General features: G+C 36.5%; 1 protein-coding gene across 1 annotated transcript; it reads right to left on the minus strand.

Moving 5' to 3' along the window:
• Window positions 1-1,960: 1,960 nt before the first annotated feature.
• On the minus strand, window positions 1,961-15,327 carry tunar (TCL1 upstream neural differentiation-associated RNA; the record flags this gene model as incomplete). The annotated part of the gene is given in 3 exon segments (XM_080042132.1): window positions 1,961-2,131; window positions 2,135-2,146; window positions 15,292-15,327. Coding segments are annotated over 3 exon segments (219 nt in total).
• Window positions 15,328-15,742: the final 415 nt, after the last annotated feature.

Genomic DNA, 15,742 nt, shown 5'->3' on the forward strand with positions numbered 1-15,742 from the left:
TTTTATTAACACTTTTATTTTTCTCCAATTTCGCCTTTTCACCGTGGGAAACGTTGGCTCGTTTTGCCCATGTATCTGCATCTTGCACTAACTTTTACCCTCAATTTCTCTGCACCACCTATTTCCTTGTCATATCCAGCTCCTCTCAATTTCACTAATACGCCTGTTGTACTTCAATCAAGTTTAAAACCGTCAGATGATGGTTTTACAAGGAGTTATGTGCCATATTCTCGGCTTAGTGCAATGACTTCCTGGAGCTGGCAACTAGTGAGGAATTCAAGCATATTTCCCAAAATGTTTGAACTATTCCTTTAACAGAATTTAATGCAATTAATCTTAAACAGAGAATACTGCAGGTACATTTTACAGGCAAATAATTGTGCTGGCCTCTTGTACACCAATTAATAGAAAACAGGAAGTTAGCTTCACTTCAAACTGTCAGATGACACCATCTGATTACATTTGTACAAACTTAGATTTGGCCCAATTTCTGATCAACCTATAAATGCAAGAACATATTTTTTTTGAGAACAAATTAAATTGTGTCAGTTCAGTCAATGAAAGAAAAAAATACCAAAGGACTTCTTGTGATCATGTACATTTTGTAACATTTACAGTATTGTCCATTGTGGCAAAACATACACCCATCTTACACTACAGAAAAAAGATAAAAATGGAAAATGTACCCAAGTCTGGAAATTACTAATTTAATAAGAAATTAAGAACTCAATCGTTGTTCATGTTATTCTAGACAAAAGGGTATTTAAAATGACGCAATAAATTACTTTTCATTATATGTTTATACAATAAGTTAACCCTTTCACAAAGAAGTAATAACCTGATCATTTCATACATCTTGGAAATAGCCATGTCCTCGTGTTTTAAGGCATACAGTCATTATGCACACGTTTTGAATCAAATATGTATACACTGAGGTCACTGGCAGAAAAAATGCTGCAATGTGTCCTATAAATGTGCATGTTGATATATTCCCGCAGACTGAAATTCATGGTTAAACTCAATGTCAACCTAAGTTGCTGCATCTGTCTGAACCCAATAAGTGAAACACGTCTTCTCTCATTTCTCCTGAGAAGATTCCCCTCAGCCTACCGAGGTGAGACTCCGACAAAAGTTAAAATATAATCTAACATAAAGATGCATTTTGTTGTAGTGTTGATCACCCTAAAGTGATTAATTAACAACTTGAATAATACATGATAAACAAGCCACCTTTAAGTTACTGGTCTGATCCCCAACCATTCTATGTCAAGGGCCCCCTTTAATGGTAAGCATTTGAGCACTAAATAATGACTAAACTGTTTCGTATCAGTTAATACACCTTTTTAGACAGTGATCTCGTCTCCAGTGAAAGGTTTAGGGTTTCCTCCATCCAAAGTCTTTTTTTTTCAGAAAATAACAAAAACAACTCAATCTCTTTTAATATGTCTGTTTAAATCTTACATAAATTAAATTACTGAGAAAATCTTCAAGAAAAAAAGAATTGACGGCAATACCTGTTTTTACCTTCTTTAAATATCTTCATCCATTTTCTCATGTTAGCAAATAAGAAAACGTCCATATTTTAGTCGATAAGAACATCTGAAAAAATATTTTGCAAAAGTGTCCACACCCTCTCAGCAATCTTTGACGTCTCTGTGTTGGTGAAAGCTGCGACCTTTGAGCGTCTCTCGTTAGCTTCATGCATTTATGTACAAGTCAAACATGACCAGGTATTCTGGATAATTCTACTTGTAAATGGTAGATGCACATGCCAGTTTCCCATAGTCTCAGTTGTTTGAAGTGGTGCAGGATGGACGCCATATGGCTATCACACAGTCTTAGATCCAATCCACCACAGGGACAGTTCGGCCTCTTTCTTGCACCTCCCATTTTCATCCCCAAATCGGGAACAGATGAGCTCTGGTCTGCCCACTGATGGATTATAATAATAGTTTGAGACCTACAAGGTGGTGTAGATGTAGACAAAGATGATGACTACCAAGTTGAGAATGGTCCCAATAATACCCAACATGGCCAAGATGCTCTCCTCCTTACATTCCTTGTCTTGGATTCCCTTTTCCTCATCAATGTGGAGAGTGTTTACCATTTTCCCTGGAAAAATCTGCAGTTTTCATCTCTGACCAATCTGGAGCAAGCAGATAAGAGAAAAGAAAAAAACAAACCATGTGTTAGTTACTACAACTGGATAATTTTTTCCTTTGAAGAGGATATTTTGCACAGTGTATGGTGGGCCGCGATAATGGTAATGAGGAAAAAAGTGCTGGTTGGTGAGATGATTTGTGAGGCAAGAAAATAAACAAAGTGATATTTTTTTTATTAGCATGCTAATATATGTTTTAAGAAAATACTAAGAACTATACATGTACAGTAATACATCAAATGGATAAAAAGCTGTCGAGCAAAACAATTTTACTGTGTTCCAGTGACACAAATGCATCAGGGCCGAGGGAACCAAAACTGTTTTTAGGGACTGTTTTATACATAAATATACAAATAAATGAGAAAAACTGTTCTGGTCCAACATATTCTGGAGTCGGAGCTTGGGATGAAGAAAACATCAGAAGGGGGGCTGTGATGATAGACGCTTTTGGCCAAGTTTAAAGGAAGCTTTTTAAAGCCTTTTTGTCTAAAAGAAAAAAAAACTACAAATGTGCATTTTTCCCATGGTTTTTTCCATGTCCTCTTTTGTTAAATATGTTTATTTATACATTCATGGTACTTGTGGAATATGTGCAGATCAGAATATTTGAAAATATTGCACAAAAAACACAAAAGCATTTGAGTCGACTGTTGAACAAAGGAAAAGCAAATGTGTCCCTTAAAGGTCCCATATTATGCTAAATGCACTTTTTAAATGTGTTCCAACATATCCATGCGTCCACGGTGTGCCTAGAGACTGCCAAAATATCAAAAAAAATAACAATCTCTCCTTTTCTCACTCTCCCCTTTTCTGAAACCCCCACCCCTCCCCCCAAAAACACTCCAGTCAGAATTATCCCCTTTTCTGACCTCACAAACCGTAAAGCCAGAAGCTTCCACTGTGCAGCCCACACCCCTATTTCTTATTGGTCCACGGCCCTGACAGACAGAGGGCGAGGCGTATCTGGCTTCGCTTCCGGACAGGGGGCGGGGGGAGCTCAAAGATTGTATATTTACGAGGGGACCTGCAACTCTTTTTTAAAAAATAGGCCATTGTGAGATTAGCTGAACATCAGCATAGTACAATAAATTATCTGAAAGTTTTTTTCAGCAAACAATTAAAGAAAAACGTATTAGGGACCACTAAGACCATATAATATGGTGTATAATAGAACCGAAAAGTGTATAATATGGGAGCTTTAACATACAGACCATACACACAAACAAACAAGTACACACATAGTATACAAACACAAACTCTCACACAAAAAAAACACACAAATACACACATTAGGGGACCTCAAACTGTACAGTGCTGTCTTCTGCATGTTGTGTAAAGCCATGTTTTTAATCAAGGGTAGGGGGAAGATTTTTCTATCCAAACTAAGAGAGTTTTCACCGTTAGTTCAATAAAATAAAGTCATATCCTGGTTTTTAAAGTGGGTAAAAGGAAGTCAGTCATCACACAAGATTTAAAATCTGCTGCTGAGCATATTGAACTGTCTCATTGATCTGACATGAAGAATCAAACTATTGGATGATTTAAATATAAGTGGTCAAAGGGTTAAATGGGTGCAATACTTTACATACATGAGTTTTAAAATACATTCATAATTCCTCAATATAGGCCTAAGAATAAATAAACAAACACATCTTATGTTTCATGCAATGCATTCAGAACAGAACTATATGTCTTAATTCGGGAGGCTTTCTGAAAGAAAATAATATTACATTTTTTACTACAAATGAGAAACCAATGCTATGGAGAGCACTCGGGTGGTTGAATTACTTACCTGTCACTTTGACAGGTATTTCAAGCAATCTAGTGAGTTGTCGCTCAACTCCTGTGACACATGTAGCACAGGTTGAACACTTACATGAACACCAGCACATACTCCATCTATTTTTCAGTTATCATGAATATGTTATAATGTATGATGTAAGCCCTATACACTGGCTTTTTACTTGCCATAACATTCTATGGTAACACTTTACAATAAGGTACACAAAATTGTAGTAGCTACTACATACCTACTACATAGATATGTGTTACCTACTACATAGGTTTTTTTTTGTGCTACCTAACACATAGGGTTTTTTTTTTGTGCTACCTAACACATAGGGGTTTTTTTGTGTTACCTACTACATAGTGTTTTTTTTTGTGTTACCTACTACATAGGTTTTTTTTGTGTGCTACCTAACACATAGGTTTCTTTTTGTGCTACCTAACACATAGGGTTTTTTTTTGTGCTACCTAACACATAGGGTTTTTTTGTGTTACCTAACACATAGGGTTTTTTTTGTGTTACCTAACACATAGGTAGCACAAAAAAAACCCTATGTGTTAGGTAACACAAAAAAACCCTGTGTTAGGTAGCACAAACAAACCCCTATGTAGGGGAGACCAGGTACAGTTGTAACACTTTTTGCAATTTTTGCGATAAATCCAAAACTATTTAAACTAGAGTAACCAATTTGTTATATTATAAACTTCAATCTGTTAGCTACTGAAACAATGTATTTAATTGGTTTAATGAAATGTGTAACGGTTGCAAAATTAATTCTAATACAGGCTCTCTACTGTTACAACTGTCCCAGTATACAGGGACAGTTGTAACGCATGTCAGGGACAGTTGTAACATGTCTAAAATATTCAGAATGAATCAATCATATACTCAAAATGAAATATATTATTGATCAGTCATATTATTATGAATATTAATTTCATGTTTTTAAGTAATCATTACCTTTTTTCATACTGCATGACAAAAAAGAAGCCATCAAATTACAATGCAAGAAATGTTTTAATGATTATAGATCATACATCCTCAAACATGAGATTGATTTAATGATTATAACACACAACCTCAAACATGAGATGAAGACCAAGATTCACTACCTCAAACAGGTATATGATGAAGTTATTTAATTGTGTGTGTTAATTGTAACAGGGTGTTACAACTGTCCCAGTATCACCAACCATGTTTTCATCTCATGTGAGCTAGCTTGAATGCTAGTTTGACACTTGTTAGCCATTTTTACTTTTAGCTTACAAAACAGTGATTCTAATAATACTTGTTTGGATTCACAGAAATTTGATATGAGGACAGAATCCAAAAAAGTGCGTCTGAAAAAGAAGTACATTTTTTACCTCAAAAACAGACTTTTGTTGATAACTTCTTCTTAAAGTATCTGATGTGGCTCTCCTTTTGAATGAAAGGAGGGACACTGACGGAGCACGAGCACAGTGAGTTTCATCACTCTAGCTTGTTTCTGATTGGAGGAATTCAAGGTGTTACATCCGTCCCGTGTTACAACTGTACCCGGTCTCCCCTAGTAGGTAACACAAAAAAAACCCTATGTGTTAGGTAGCACAAAAAAAACCCTGTGTTAGGTAGCACAAAAAAAACCTTGTGTTAGGTAGCACAAAAAAAACCCTATGTGTTAGGTAGCACAAAAAAACCCTATGTAGTAGGTAACACAAAAAAAACCTGTGTTAGGTAGCACAAAAAAACCCTATGTGTTAGGTAACACAAAAAAACCCTATGTAGTAGGTAGCACAAACAAACCCCTATGTAGTAGGTAACACAAAAAAACCCTGTGTGTTAGGTAGCACAAAACAAACCCTGTGTTAGGTAGCACAAAAAAAACCTTGTGTTAGGTAGCACAAAAAAAACCCTATGTGTTAGGTAGCACAAAAAAAACCCTATGTAGTAGGTAACACAAAAAAAACCTGTGTTAGGTAGCACAAAAAAACCCTATGTGTTAGGTAACACAAAAAAACCCTATGTTTTAGGTAGCACAAAAAAAACCTATGTAGTAGGTAGCACAAAAAAAACCCTATGTAGTAGGTAACACAAAAAAACCCTATGTGTTAGGTAGCACAAAAAAACCCTATGTGTTAGGTAGCACAAAAAAAAACCTATGTACTAGGTAGCACAAAAAAAACCCTATGTAGTAGATAACACAAAAAACCCTATGTGTTAGGTAGCACAAAAATAAATCCTATGTGTTAGATAGCACAAAAAAAAAACATGTGTTAGGTAGCACAAAAAAACCTATGTAGTAGGTAGCACAAAAATAAAACCCTGTGTAGTAGGTAACACAAAAAAAACCCTATGTGTTAGGTAGCACAAAAAAAACCTATGTAGTAGGTAACACAAAAAAACCTATGTAGTAGGTAGCACAAAAAAAACCCTGTGTAGTAGGTAACACAAAAAAACCTATGTAGTAGGTAGCACAAAAAAAACCCTGTGTAGTAGGTAACACAAAAAAACCCTTTGTGTTAGGTAGCACAAAAAAAACCCTATGTAGTAGGTAACACAAAAAAACCTATGTGTTAGGTAGCACAAAAAAAACCTATGTGTTAGGTAACACAAAAAAACCCTATGTGTTAGGTAGCACAAAAAAAACCCTATGTGTTAGGTAGCACAAACAAACCCCTATGTAGTAGGTAACACAAAAAAACCCTATGTGTTAGGTAGCACAAAAAAAACCCTGTGTTAGGTAGCACAAAAAAAACCTTGTGTTAGGTAGCACAAAAAAAACCCTATGTGTTAGGTAGCACAAAAAAAACCCTATTTAGTAGGTAACACAAAAAAAACCTGTGTTAGGTAACACAAAAAAAACCTGTGTTAGGTAGCACAAAAAACCCTATGTGTTAGGTAGCACAAAAAAACCCTATGTGTTAGGTAACACAAAAAAACCCTATGTTTTAGGTAGCACAAAAAAAACCTATGTAGTAGGTAGCACAAACAAACCCCTATGTAGTAGGTAACACAAAAAAACCCTGTGTTAGGTAGCACAAAAAAAACCCTGTGTTAGGTAGCACAAAAAAAACCTTGTGTTAGGTAGCACAAAAAAAACCCTATGTGTTAGGTAGCACAAAAAAAACCCTATGTAGTAGGTAACACAAAAAAAACCTGTGTTAGGTAGCACAAAAAAACCCTATGTGTTAGGTAACACAAAAAAACCCTATGTTTTAGGTAGCACAAAAAAAACCTATGTAGTAGGTAGCACAAAAAAAACCCTATGTAGTAGGTAACACAAAAAAAACCTATGTGTTAGGTAGCACAAAAAAACCCTATGTGTTAGGTAGCACAAAAAAAACCTATGTACTAGGTAGCACAAAAAAAACCCTATGTAGTAGATAACACAAAAAACCCTATGTGTTAGGTAGCACAAAAATAAATCCTATGTGTTAGATAGCACAAAAAAAAAACATGTGTTAGGTAGCACAAAAAAACCTATGTAGTAGGTAGCACAAAAATAAAACCCTGTGTAGTAGGTAACACAAAAAAAACCCTATGTGTTAGGTAGCACAAAAAAAACCCTATGTGTTAGGTAGCACAAACAAACCCCTATGTAGTAGGTAACACAAAAAAACCCTATGTGTTAGGTAGCACAAAAAAAACCCTGTGTTAGGTAGCACAAAAAAAACCTTGTTAGGTAGCACAAAAAAAACCCTATGTGTTAGGTAGCACAAAAAAAACCCTATGTAGTAGGTAACACAAAAAAAACCTGTGTTAGGTAACACAAAAAAAACCTGTGTTAGGTAGCACAAAAAAACCCTATGTGTTAGGTAACACAAAAAAACCCTATGTTTTAGGTAGCACAAAAAAAACCTATGTAGTAGGTAGCACAAACAAACCCCTATGTAGTAGGTAACACAAAAAAACCCTGTGTTAGGTAGCACAAAAAAAACCCTGTGTTAGGTAGCACAAAAAAAACCTTGTGTTAGGTAGCACAAAAAAAACCCTATGTGTTAGGTAGCACAAAAAAAACCCTATGTAGTAGGTAACACAAAAAAAACCTGTGTTAGGTAGCACAAAAAAACCCTATGTAGTAGGTAACACAAAAAAACCCTATGTGTTAGGTAGCACAAAAAAACCCTATGTGTTAGGTAACACAAAAAAAAACTATGTTTTAGGTAGCACAAAAAAAACCTATGTAGTAGGTAGCACAAAAAAAACCCTATGTAGTAGGTAGCACAAAAAAAACCCTATGTAGTAGGTAACACAAAAAAACCCTATGTGTTAGGTAGCACAAAAAAACCCTATGTGTTAGGTAACACAAAAAAAACCTATGTTTTAGGTAGCACAAAAAAAACCTATGTAGTAGGTAGCACAAAAAAAACCCTATGTAGTAGGTAACACAAAAAAAACCTATGTGTTAGGTAGCACAAAAAAACCCTATGTGTTAGGTAGCACAAAAAAAACCTATGTACTAGGTAGCACAAAAAAAAACCCTATGTAGTAGATAACACAAAAAACCCTATGTGTTAGGTAGCACAAAAATAAATCCTATGTGTTAGATAGCACAAAAAAAAAACATGTGTTAGGTAGCACAAACAAACCTATGTAGTAGGTAGCACAAAAATAAAACCCTGTGTAGTAGGTAACACAAAAAAAACCCTATGTGTTAGGTAGCACAAAAAAAACCCTATGTGTTAGGTAGCACAAACAAACCCCTATGTAGTAGGTAACACAAAAAAACCCTATGTGTTAGGTAGCACAAAAAAAACCCTGTGTTAGGTAGCACAAAAAAAACCTTGTTAGGTAGCACAAAAAAAACCCTATGTGTTAGGTAGCACAAAAAAAACCCTATGTAGTAGGTAACACAAAAAAAACCTGTGTTAGGTAACACAAAAAAAACCTGTGTTAGGTAGCACAAAAAAACCCTATGTGTTAGGTAACACAAAAAAACCCTATGTTTTAGGTAGCACAAAAAAAACCTATGTAGTAGGTAGCACAAACAAACCCCTATGTAGTAGGTAACACAAAAAAACCCTGTGTTAGGTAGCACAAAAAAAACCCTGTGTTAGGTAGCACAAAAAAAACCTTGTGTTAGGTAGCACAAAAAAAACCCTATGTGTTAGGTAGCACAAAAAAAACCCTATGTAGTAGGTAACACAAAAAAAACCTGTGTTAGGTAGCACAAAAAAACCCTATGTGTTAGGTAACACAAAAAAAACCTATGTTTTAGGTAGCACAAAAAAAACCTATGTAGTAGGTAGCACAAAAAAAACCCTATGTAGTAGGTAACACAAAAAAAACCTATGTGTTAGGTAGCACAAAAAAACCCTATGTGTTAGGTAGCACAAAAAAAACCTATGTACTAGGTAGCACAAAAAAAAACCCTATGTAGTAGATAACACAAAAAACCCTATGTGTTAGGTAGCACAAAAATAAATCCTATGTGTTAGATAGCACAAAAAAAAACCATGTGTTAGGTAGCACAAAAAAACCTATGTAGTAGGTAGCACAAAAATAAAACCCTGTGTAGTAGGTAACACAAAAAAAACCCTATGTGTTAGGTAGCACAAAAAAAACCTATGTAGTAGGTAACACAAAAAAACCTATGTAGTAGGTAGCACAAAAAAAACCCTGTGTAGTAGGTAACACAAAAAAACCTATGTAGTAGGTAGCACAAAAAAAACCCTGTGTAGTAGGTAACACAAAAAACCCTTTGTGTTAGGTAGCACAAAAAAAACCCTATGTAGTAGGTCACACAAAAAAAACCTATGTGTTAGGTAGCACAAAAAAACCTATGTGTTAGGTAACACAAAAAAACCCTATGTGTTAGGTAGCACAAAAAAAACCCTATGTGTTAGGTAGCACAAAAAAAAACCTATGTACTAGGTAGCACAAAAAAAATCCTATGTGTTAGGTAACACAAAAAAAACCCTGTGTTAGGTAGCACAAAAAAAACCTTATGTGTTAGGTAGCACAAAAAAAACCCTATGTAGTAGGTAACACACAAAAAAACCCTATGTAGTAAGTAACACAAAAAAATAAACCCTATGTGTTAGGTAGCACAAAAAAAACCTATGTAGTAGGTAACACATATCTAGTAGGTATGTAGTAGCTACTACAATTTTGTGTACCTTATTGTAAAGTGTTACCCATTCTATCATGTTAACATAGCTGTTTTGTTCCTTTCTGCTTGTTCTTATTGCGATAAAACTTGTTTTCAAGGAGTGAACCTTTGGTTAAAACAGAATGAACTACTGCAACCATGATAGCAGTTAACTTTTAAAAACAGATACCAACTCCCCTCTTGATTGAAGTGCTGGACATCAGAGGAATAGCCTTGGCAAGGGCTTTGCAAAAGGGCAGCAGATATTCCTGCAGGAGTCTCTATTCAGCTGTAATATTTCTTCTACTGTCCGGCATTTCAGGTGTGTGTGTATTGATTTTGTGTAGCCTGCGGTGGAGTCTTAGAAACTAGCTGTATGTTTTCAGCACACAGGCGCAGCAGCTTGAGCTAGTTGGCGTCCAAACACCTCTCCTGAGAAAAACGCTTCTTTTGCAGTTCAATGGGTTTTATATGCCGAATAGCAGGAGTAAAGCATGTAAGCTTATGTGGACTAAAAATAAACCTTCTAACGGGGGAACTATTCCTCTTAGTAATAAGATGCCAGATAAAGTAAACAAGTTTGGCTTCCAGCAATATTTTACAAAGAACTCACCTGAAGTACTATCTGGGTATACACTGTGCCTTTTGAGGTTGATTTTCTTTATGAGAGAACAACTGATTTAAGATTAAATTAAGATCAGTTTTTTAATACTTTTGCATAGCGGAACTTCACAGGATCTCACTTGAACCAAGCAGTACCTTCTAAAGTCAAAACCCAATTGATATTCACTATTGTTTTGCCTTGGCTGCTGTATTGCTTTCTGTATGATCTGTGCTCTCTGTGCTGAATTCAGCAAAATAGGAATCAGAGAATGGAAAGTGCACTCACATGATCACAAATTTAAGTGAAAGCCTTCCCAAATGTTTAGTTTTCACTGATGATGAATCTAACTTCAAACAGTTGTTAATGATAATTAACCTTAGCAAAGCCCACACTATTAAGGTTAATTTGTGGCCGTCCTTTGCAATAAGTGAAATGTATGTATCCTTTTGAAGGAGCTCTGCCAAAATGGCGGTTTTTATGTCACTTACTGATTGTGATCTGGGACAGTTTGGCAGAGGAAAAAGGTCTTGGCATCACCTGCTAAGAATCAGTTTACAGTACATGAAGTTTGTTGTCTAGATGGATTACAAAGAGGGGGGATCAAAAGGAGGTGAAACTCAATGGAGTTCATCACAATAAGATAGTACTAAGTGATTAAATGAATGTATCAAAAATATTCATATATATAATTATTTTAGTCAATTATAGCATAGCCTTTGTGTTTATGGATTACCTATATATATATATATATATATATATATATATATATATATATATATATATATATATATATATATATATATATATATATATATATATATATATATATATATATATATATATATATATATATATATATATATATATATATATATATATATAAAAGGCTTTCATACTGTCAAAGTGGAGAGCCCTTTGTTCAAGCGTGTTTATAAGGGTAAAAGCACCTAAGTGGTTGTCCATTCTGAAAGGCTAGCAACCCACACGGCAAGGCTGAATGATAGTGTCCAATCATCGACATGCATTGTGCATTCGACATACATAAAAACACCATCAGGCTCTGTTTCTGTGTTAAAGTGCGCCCTCCTCCTCTGATCTGCAACAATGGGCTTTGATTGCCTCTCCTGTGGAGCACTATAAACAGGGCTGCCCTCAACCTGGATGGAGATCTTTGTGTGGTGCTCTGGATGTGCCCTCATGCATGAAGACGCCTGCTTGCTGCTGATATAAACAAGCGCTCAGCAAAAAAATAGGGGTGGAGAAAAATGTTCCCAAGGATGTTGGGGGTGATGGTGGACGTGGTGAATAGTAACGAAGAACATATACTCAATTGCTGTACTTGAGTATTTCCAATTTAGAGGCAAAGTTGTTCTTTTTACTTTACTTTTTACATAAAAAAACAGTGATAATCATACTATATATATTATTCAAGATACTGCTAATTATTCCCAACTTTTTTGGCTATTGATCTGATACAAAAAAATCTTGAGTTCATTGTTATGTTTCAGATTTGTACAAGCTAATTCCACCAAATAAATGTTTCCCCTATAAAATGTTGGATAGTTCAATTTAAATAAATGTTAAACTGATCCAGTTTTTCACTAACAAAATCATTGCATGACCCCTCAGATTTATCTTGTGACAGTGTAGTTCGGTGAGATAAAAATTATACCGTATACAGTATAACTTAATAAGCGCCATCTTGACAAGCTACACCAGTAAAGTGCTACAGTAAATGCACATCGATGCATCAAAATCAACAATCAGATAACATGTATAATAAAATGTCTGCCATGAGGAATGCTTTACTGCAAAACAAGTACTTTAATACATCTTTAATTTAACTTAATTTAGGGCCAGATCCACTAAAGGATTGTGCAGCTTTTCCCAATGAGAAAAAAAATAGTGCTCTATCTACAGAGCAAGCACAAAGGCTGAAATGCGCTCAAACTGACCTGTCACATTTGCATGAATGGAAATTAGGGAATATTCAAAATCCAGAACAAAATTGCTCCCTTCCTATGCAAATAAGCCTTGTTGCAAATAGCACCTTATCCTCAAAGGCCAGCACTAATTGCAACAGTTCGTTTTGGTGGTGAAATTACCGCGTCCGAAACCCGTGTACATTAGCAGCGCTATTTCTCTATACTCGCTGTGTCTCTGTCTCCCTCTCTCTCTCTTCAACACTACTGAGCTTTTAATTATATTTAATTGATATTGTGTCATATTATGGGGAAAAAATCCAGGCATGGAGGAAGTGGGTTGTGTAATATACTATATACTAAAGGATTTCCAAAAAGAAAAGAAAAGAAAAAGCTGTTTTATTTAATCAGAGCTGCTTTAATCAAAACAATGTCACTGTATAAACCTGTGATCGGTGTGTAAGAGCCGACCTATGTGGATGTGAAGCAGATTATAGAACATTCATCACCATCAAATACTGGCTGATCGTCTTAATGAACCATCGTTGGCCCTATGCGTAAAGGTGTAAAAGCGCACGGTGATGCCTGTAACGGCCCCACCTGGGGAGAGATCCACTCACTCACGTCATTGCAAAACAACGGCAAACTGCGCCCATCTGCCATACTTTATGGGTGTCTTAGCGCCGGCATATCATTCTTTCGTGGATCTGGTGCTAAAACGGGGCAGATTGCAGGTGCTATTTCGCAGAAAATCATCAGCTATTGCTAGCGCGCACAATCCATTCTTACTGGATCTGGCCCTAAGATTTTTAAGGCAAGACTTTTACATATAATATAGTACAAATACATGAATGTATTGGACATTTTACTAGAGTAAGGGATGACTACTTCCAGAGGAGGAGGAGGAGGTTATTTCGGTGGAAGTGGTGTTGAAGGAATTTCCACAAAATGCCAAATCCTGTGTGCTGAGGAAACAGCTTTATTCACAGAGAAAGCCTTCCAGAACCCTTCCAATGCCTCCTCATCCGATGTATCCACTGTTCAACAGTGAGTGTTCTGTTTTAAGTGGCATTGAATGCTGGCACCCTGTTATGTGCCATAATCATTAACCACCCATAATGACTCCCTCTGTCTGTTTACCACTCAGGCTGGACAATGTGTGGCAGTGATCTGAGCTGTCTTAATCCAGGACAAGCTGGAAATGAAAGACAATGCAATTTACTGAAACAACGTGGCTTAAACATCAAATGAATGGATAAAACGTAACAATCTTCGTCAAGATACAGTAGACAGAATCCACTTCTCTACTTCTTATTGATTAGTCATTTGACTGTGTGCTATTTTAAGGTACAGAGGATTAAGTTATCTCAGTATCGATTCCTGTTGTCACTCAAGAGTTTATTTCCAATGCTTCCAACAACTTTTACATCTTTACTTTTCCCTCCGTAATTAATCATGAGCCAGTCAGGGCTACTCTGTGTTCAAATATGATAGATGTTGCATCTTAAGAACAACAATTTCTCATTCAAAATGAAATGCCTCTACTTGAGAGTTTTCCTCTCGCAGGGCAAGCTCACACCTGGCCCTTCATTTGTAATGCAACCGCCAGTAGCGTATTTGTATTAAAAGAGCAGACAAACAACAACATTTAGAAAGAGAGAGAGAGAAATAAAGGGAGAAACACAGGGAGAAAGAAGGGGGCAATGCCATACCTGGGACAACAAATCCAGACACTTTTGTTACACCTAACAGAAGCTAACATCTTCAGATCAGATCAGTGGAGAGTAAAACCTTTTGCCACTTGAATTAATCCTGAGCATGTCAAATGATGTTCCAGATGCTAACAGAGCCTGACAGACAGAGTCGCTTTTGGCACTGTTATTAAATGTATTTAAAGCAAACTGCTCCGAACCCCTCCCAAGTGTGTTTATGTACACACACACACACACACACACACACACACACACACACACAGAGCATCTGTCTAGTTAAAGTGCATTCAACAAGATGGGTTTTAAAGTCATGAGATTTTCAGATTTTTTTGTGAAATGAGGTGAGCCAATAGTGAGTGTGACCCATTTTTAATAACCTGCACCCGTTGTGAGTGAGAGGAAAGTGACAGATCTATTTCAGTTTGAATAAGAAATGCATTTACCGAAAGCAAATATAATGATCAAATAAAAGAACTGCCCCAAAGAAAAGTTCAGACATGCAAGGCTTTCAGATTATTTTTTAAATGAATACAAATAAAAACATTCCTGCTTATTCCTCCATATGATTGTGTAGCCTACTTAGACTTCCCTAAAAAAATAGAGGTTTCTTAAATCATTAAATCTGACTTCTTGTCAGTCAAGTAAAATTACTAGTTGAGTCCCAAACGCATTGTTCCATACACACAATGCAAAATAGAGCCTTTCATGTAAGATTTTCCAGTTATTGACAACATGCATTTGCATAAAACTTGATCGGACAAGAATAGGAGAATGGTTTGATTTTAAGGCAACAAGCAGGGTGTCTCATCAACCTCAACCAATGTTTTATACAAAGACAACTGAGTAGGGAGTTATCCCAAATTTTAAAATTATTAAACAATAAATAAATTGATAGTTAAACACTGTCATTCCATGTATTCAAAGTGAAAGATTCATTAGTATTTGTTGACAGCATACAGCATGTTTTGCAAATGACGATGAGCTTGATGAACAAGCTGTAGATGCGGGATGACAGTATAGTACTTAAGAGACCTACCTTGCAAAGCATCAGGAATAACATAGCATTGGACATGCTGGAGGGGGATGCCTTTCCGTAGCGCACAGACATCCCTGGCAACTAAAGTGAAAGTCGACCCCTCTCATCCTTCGGCTGTGGAGGGGCACAGGATCCAGAGAGGGCTGGCTGCTCTTCCAGGCGGTCCAAATTCAGAGTTGGATGTGGTACCCTGCAAGGCTCCAGCGTCTCCTCCCCGAATTTCATCTCACTAGTGGCCAAGTTCTAGCTGCTTTCACTTTCTCCTCCTCAGCCTTGTGAGAGCGGGAACTGTGCTGCCCACCTCCTCTCAGCTCTTCCTCCTCTTTCTCTGGATGTTTGCCTCACCACCTCTGCTTCCCGTTTCTCCCCCTCTTCTTCTTCTTGTCGGAGTGGAAGGAGGATGTCAAGTTGAAGAATGGACTTGATGGGCAGATGGGGGTGGGAGGGCAAC

This window comes from Ammodytes marinus (genome assembly GCF_949987685.1).
Source record: "Ammodytes marinus genome assembly, chromosome: 15".
In the NCBI taxonomy this organism is placed as follows: Eukaryota; Metazoa; Chordata; class Actinopteri; order Uranoscopiformes; family Ammodytidae; genus Ammodytes; species Ammodytes marinus.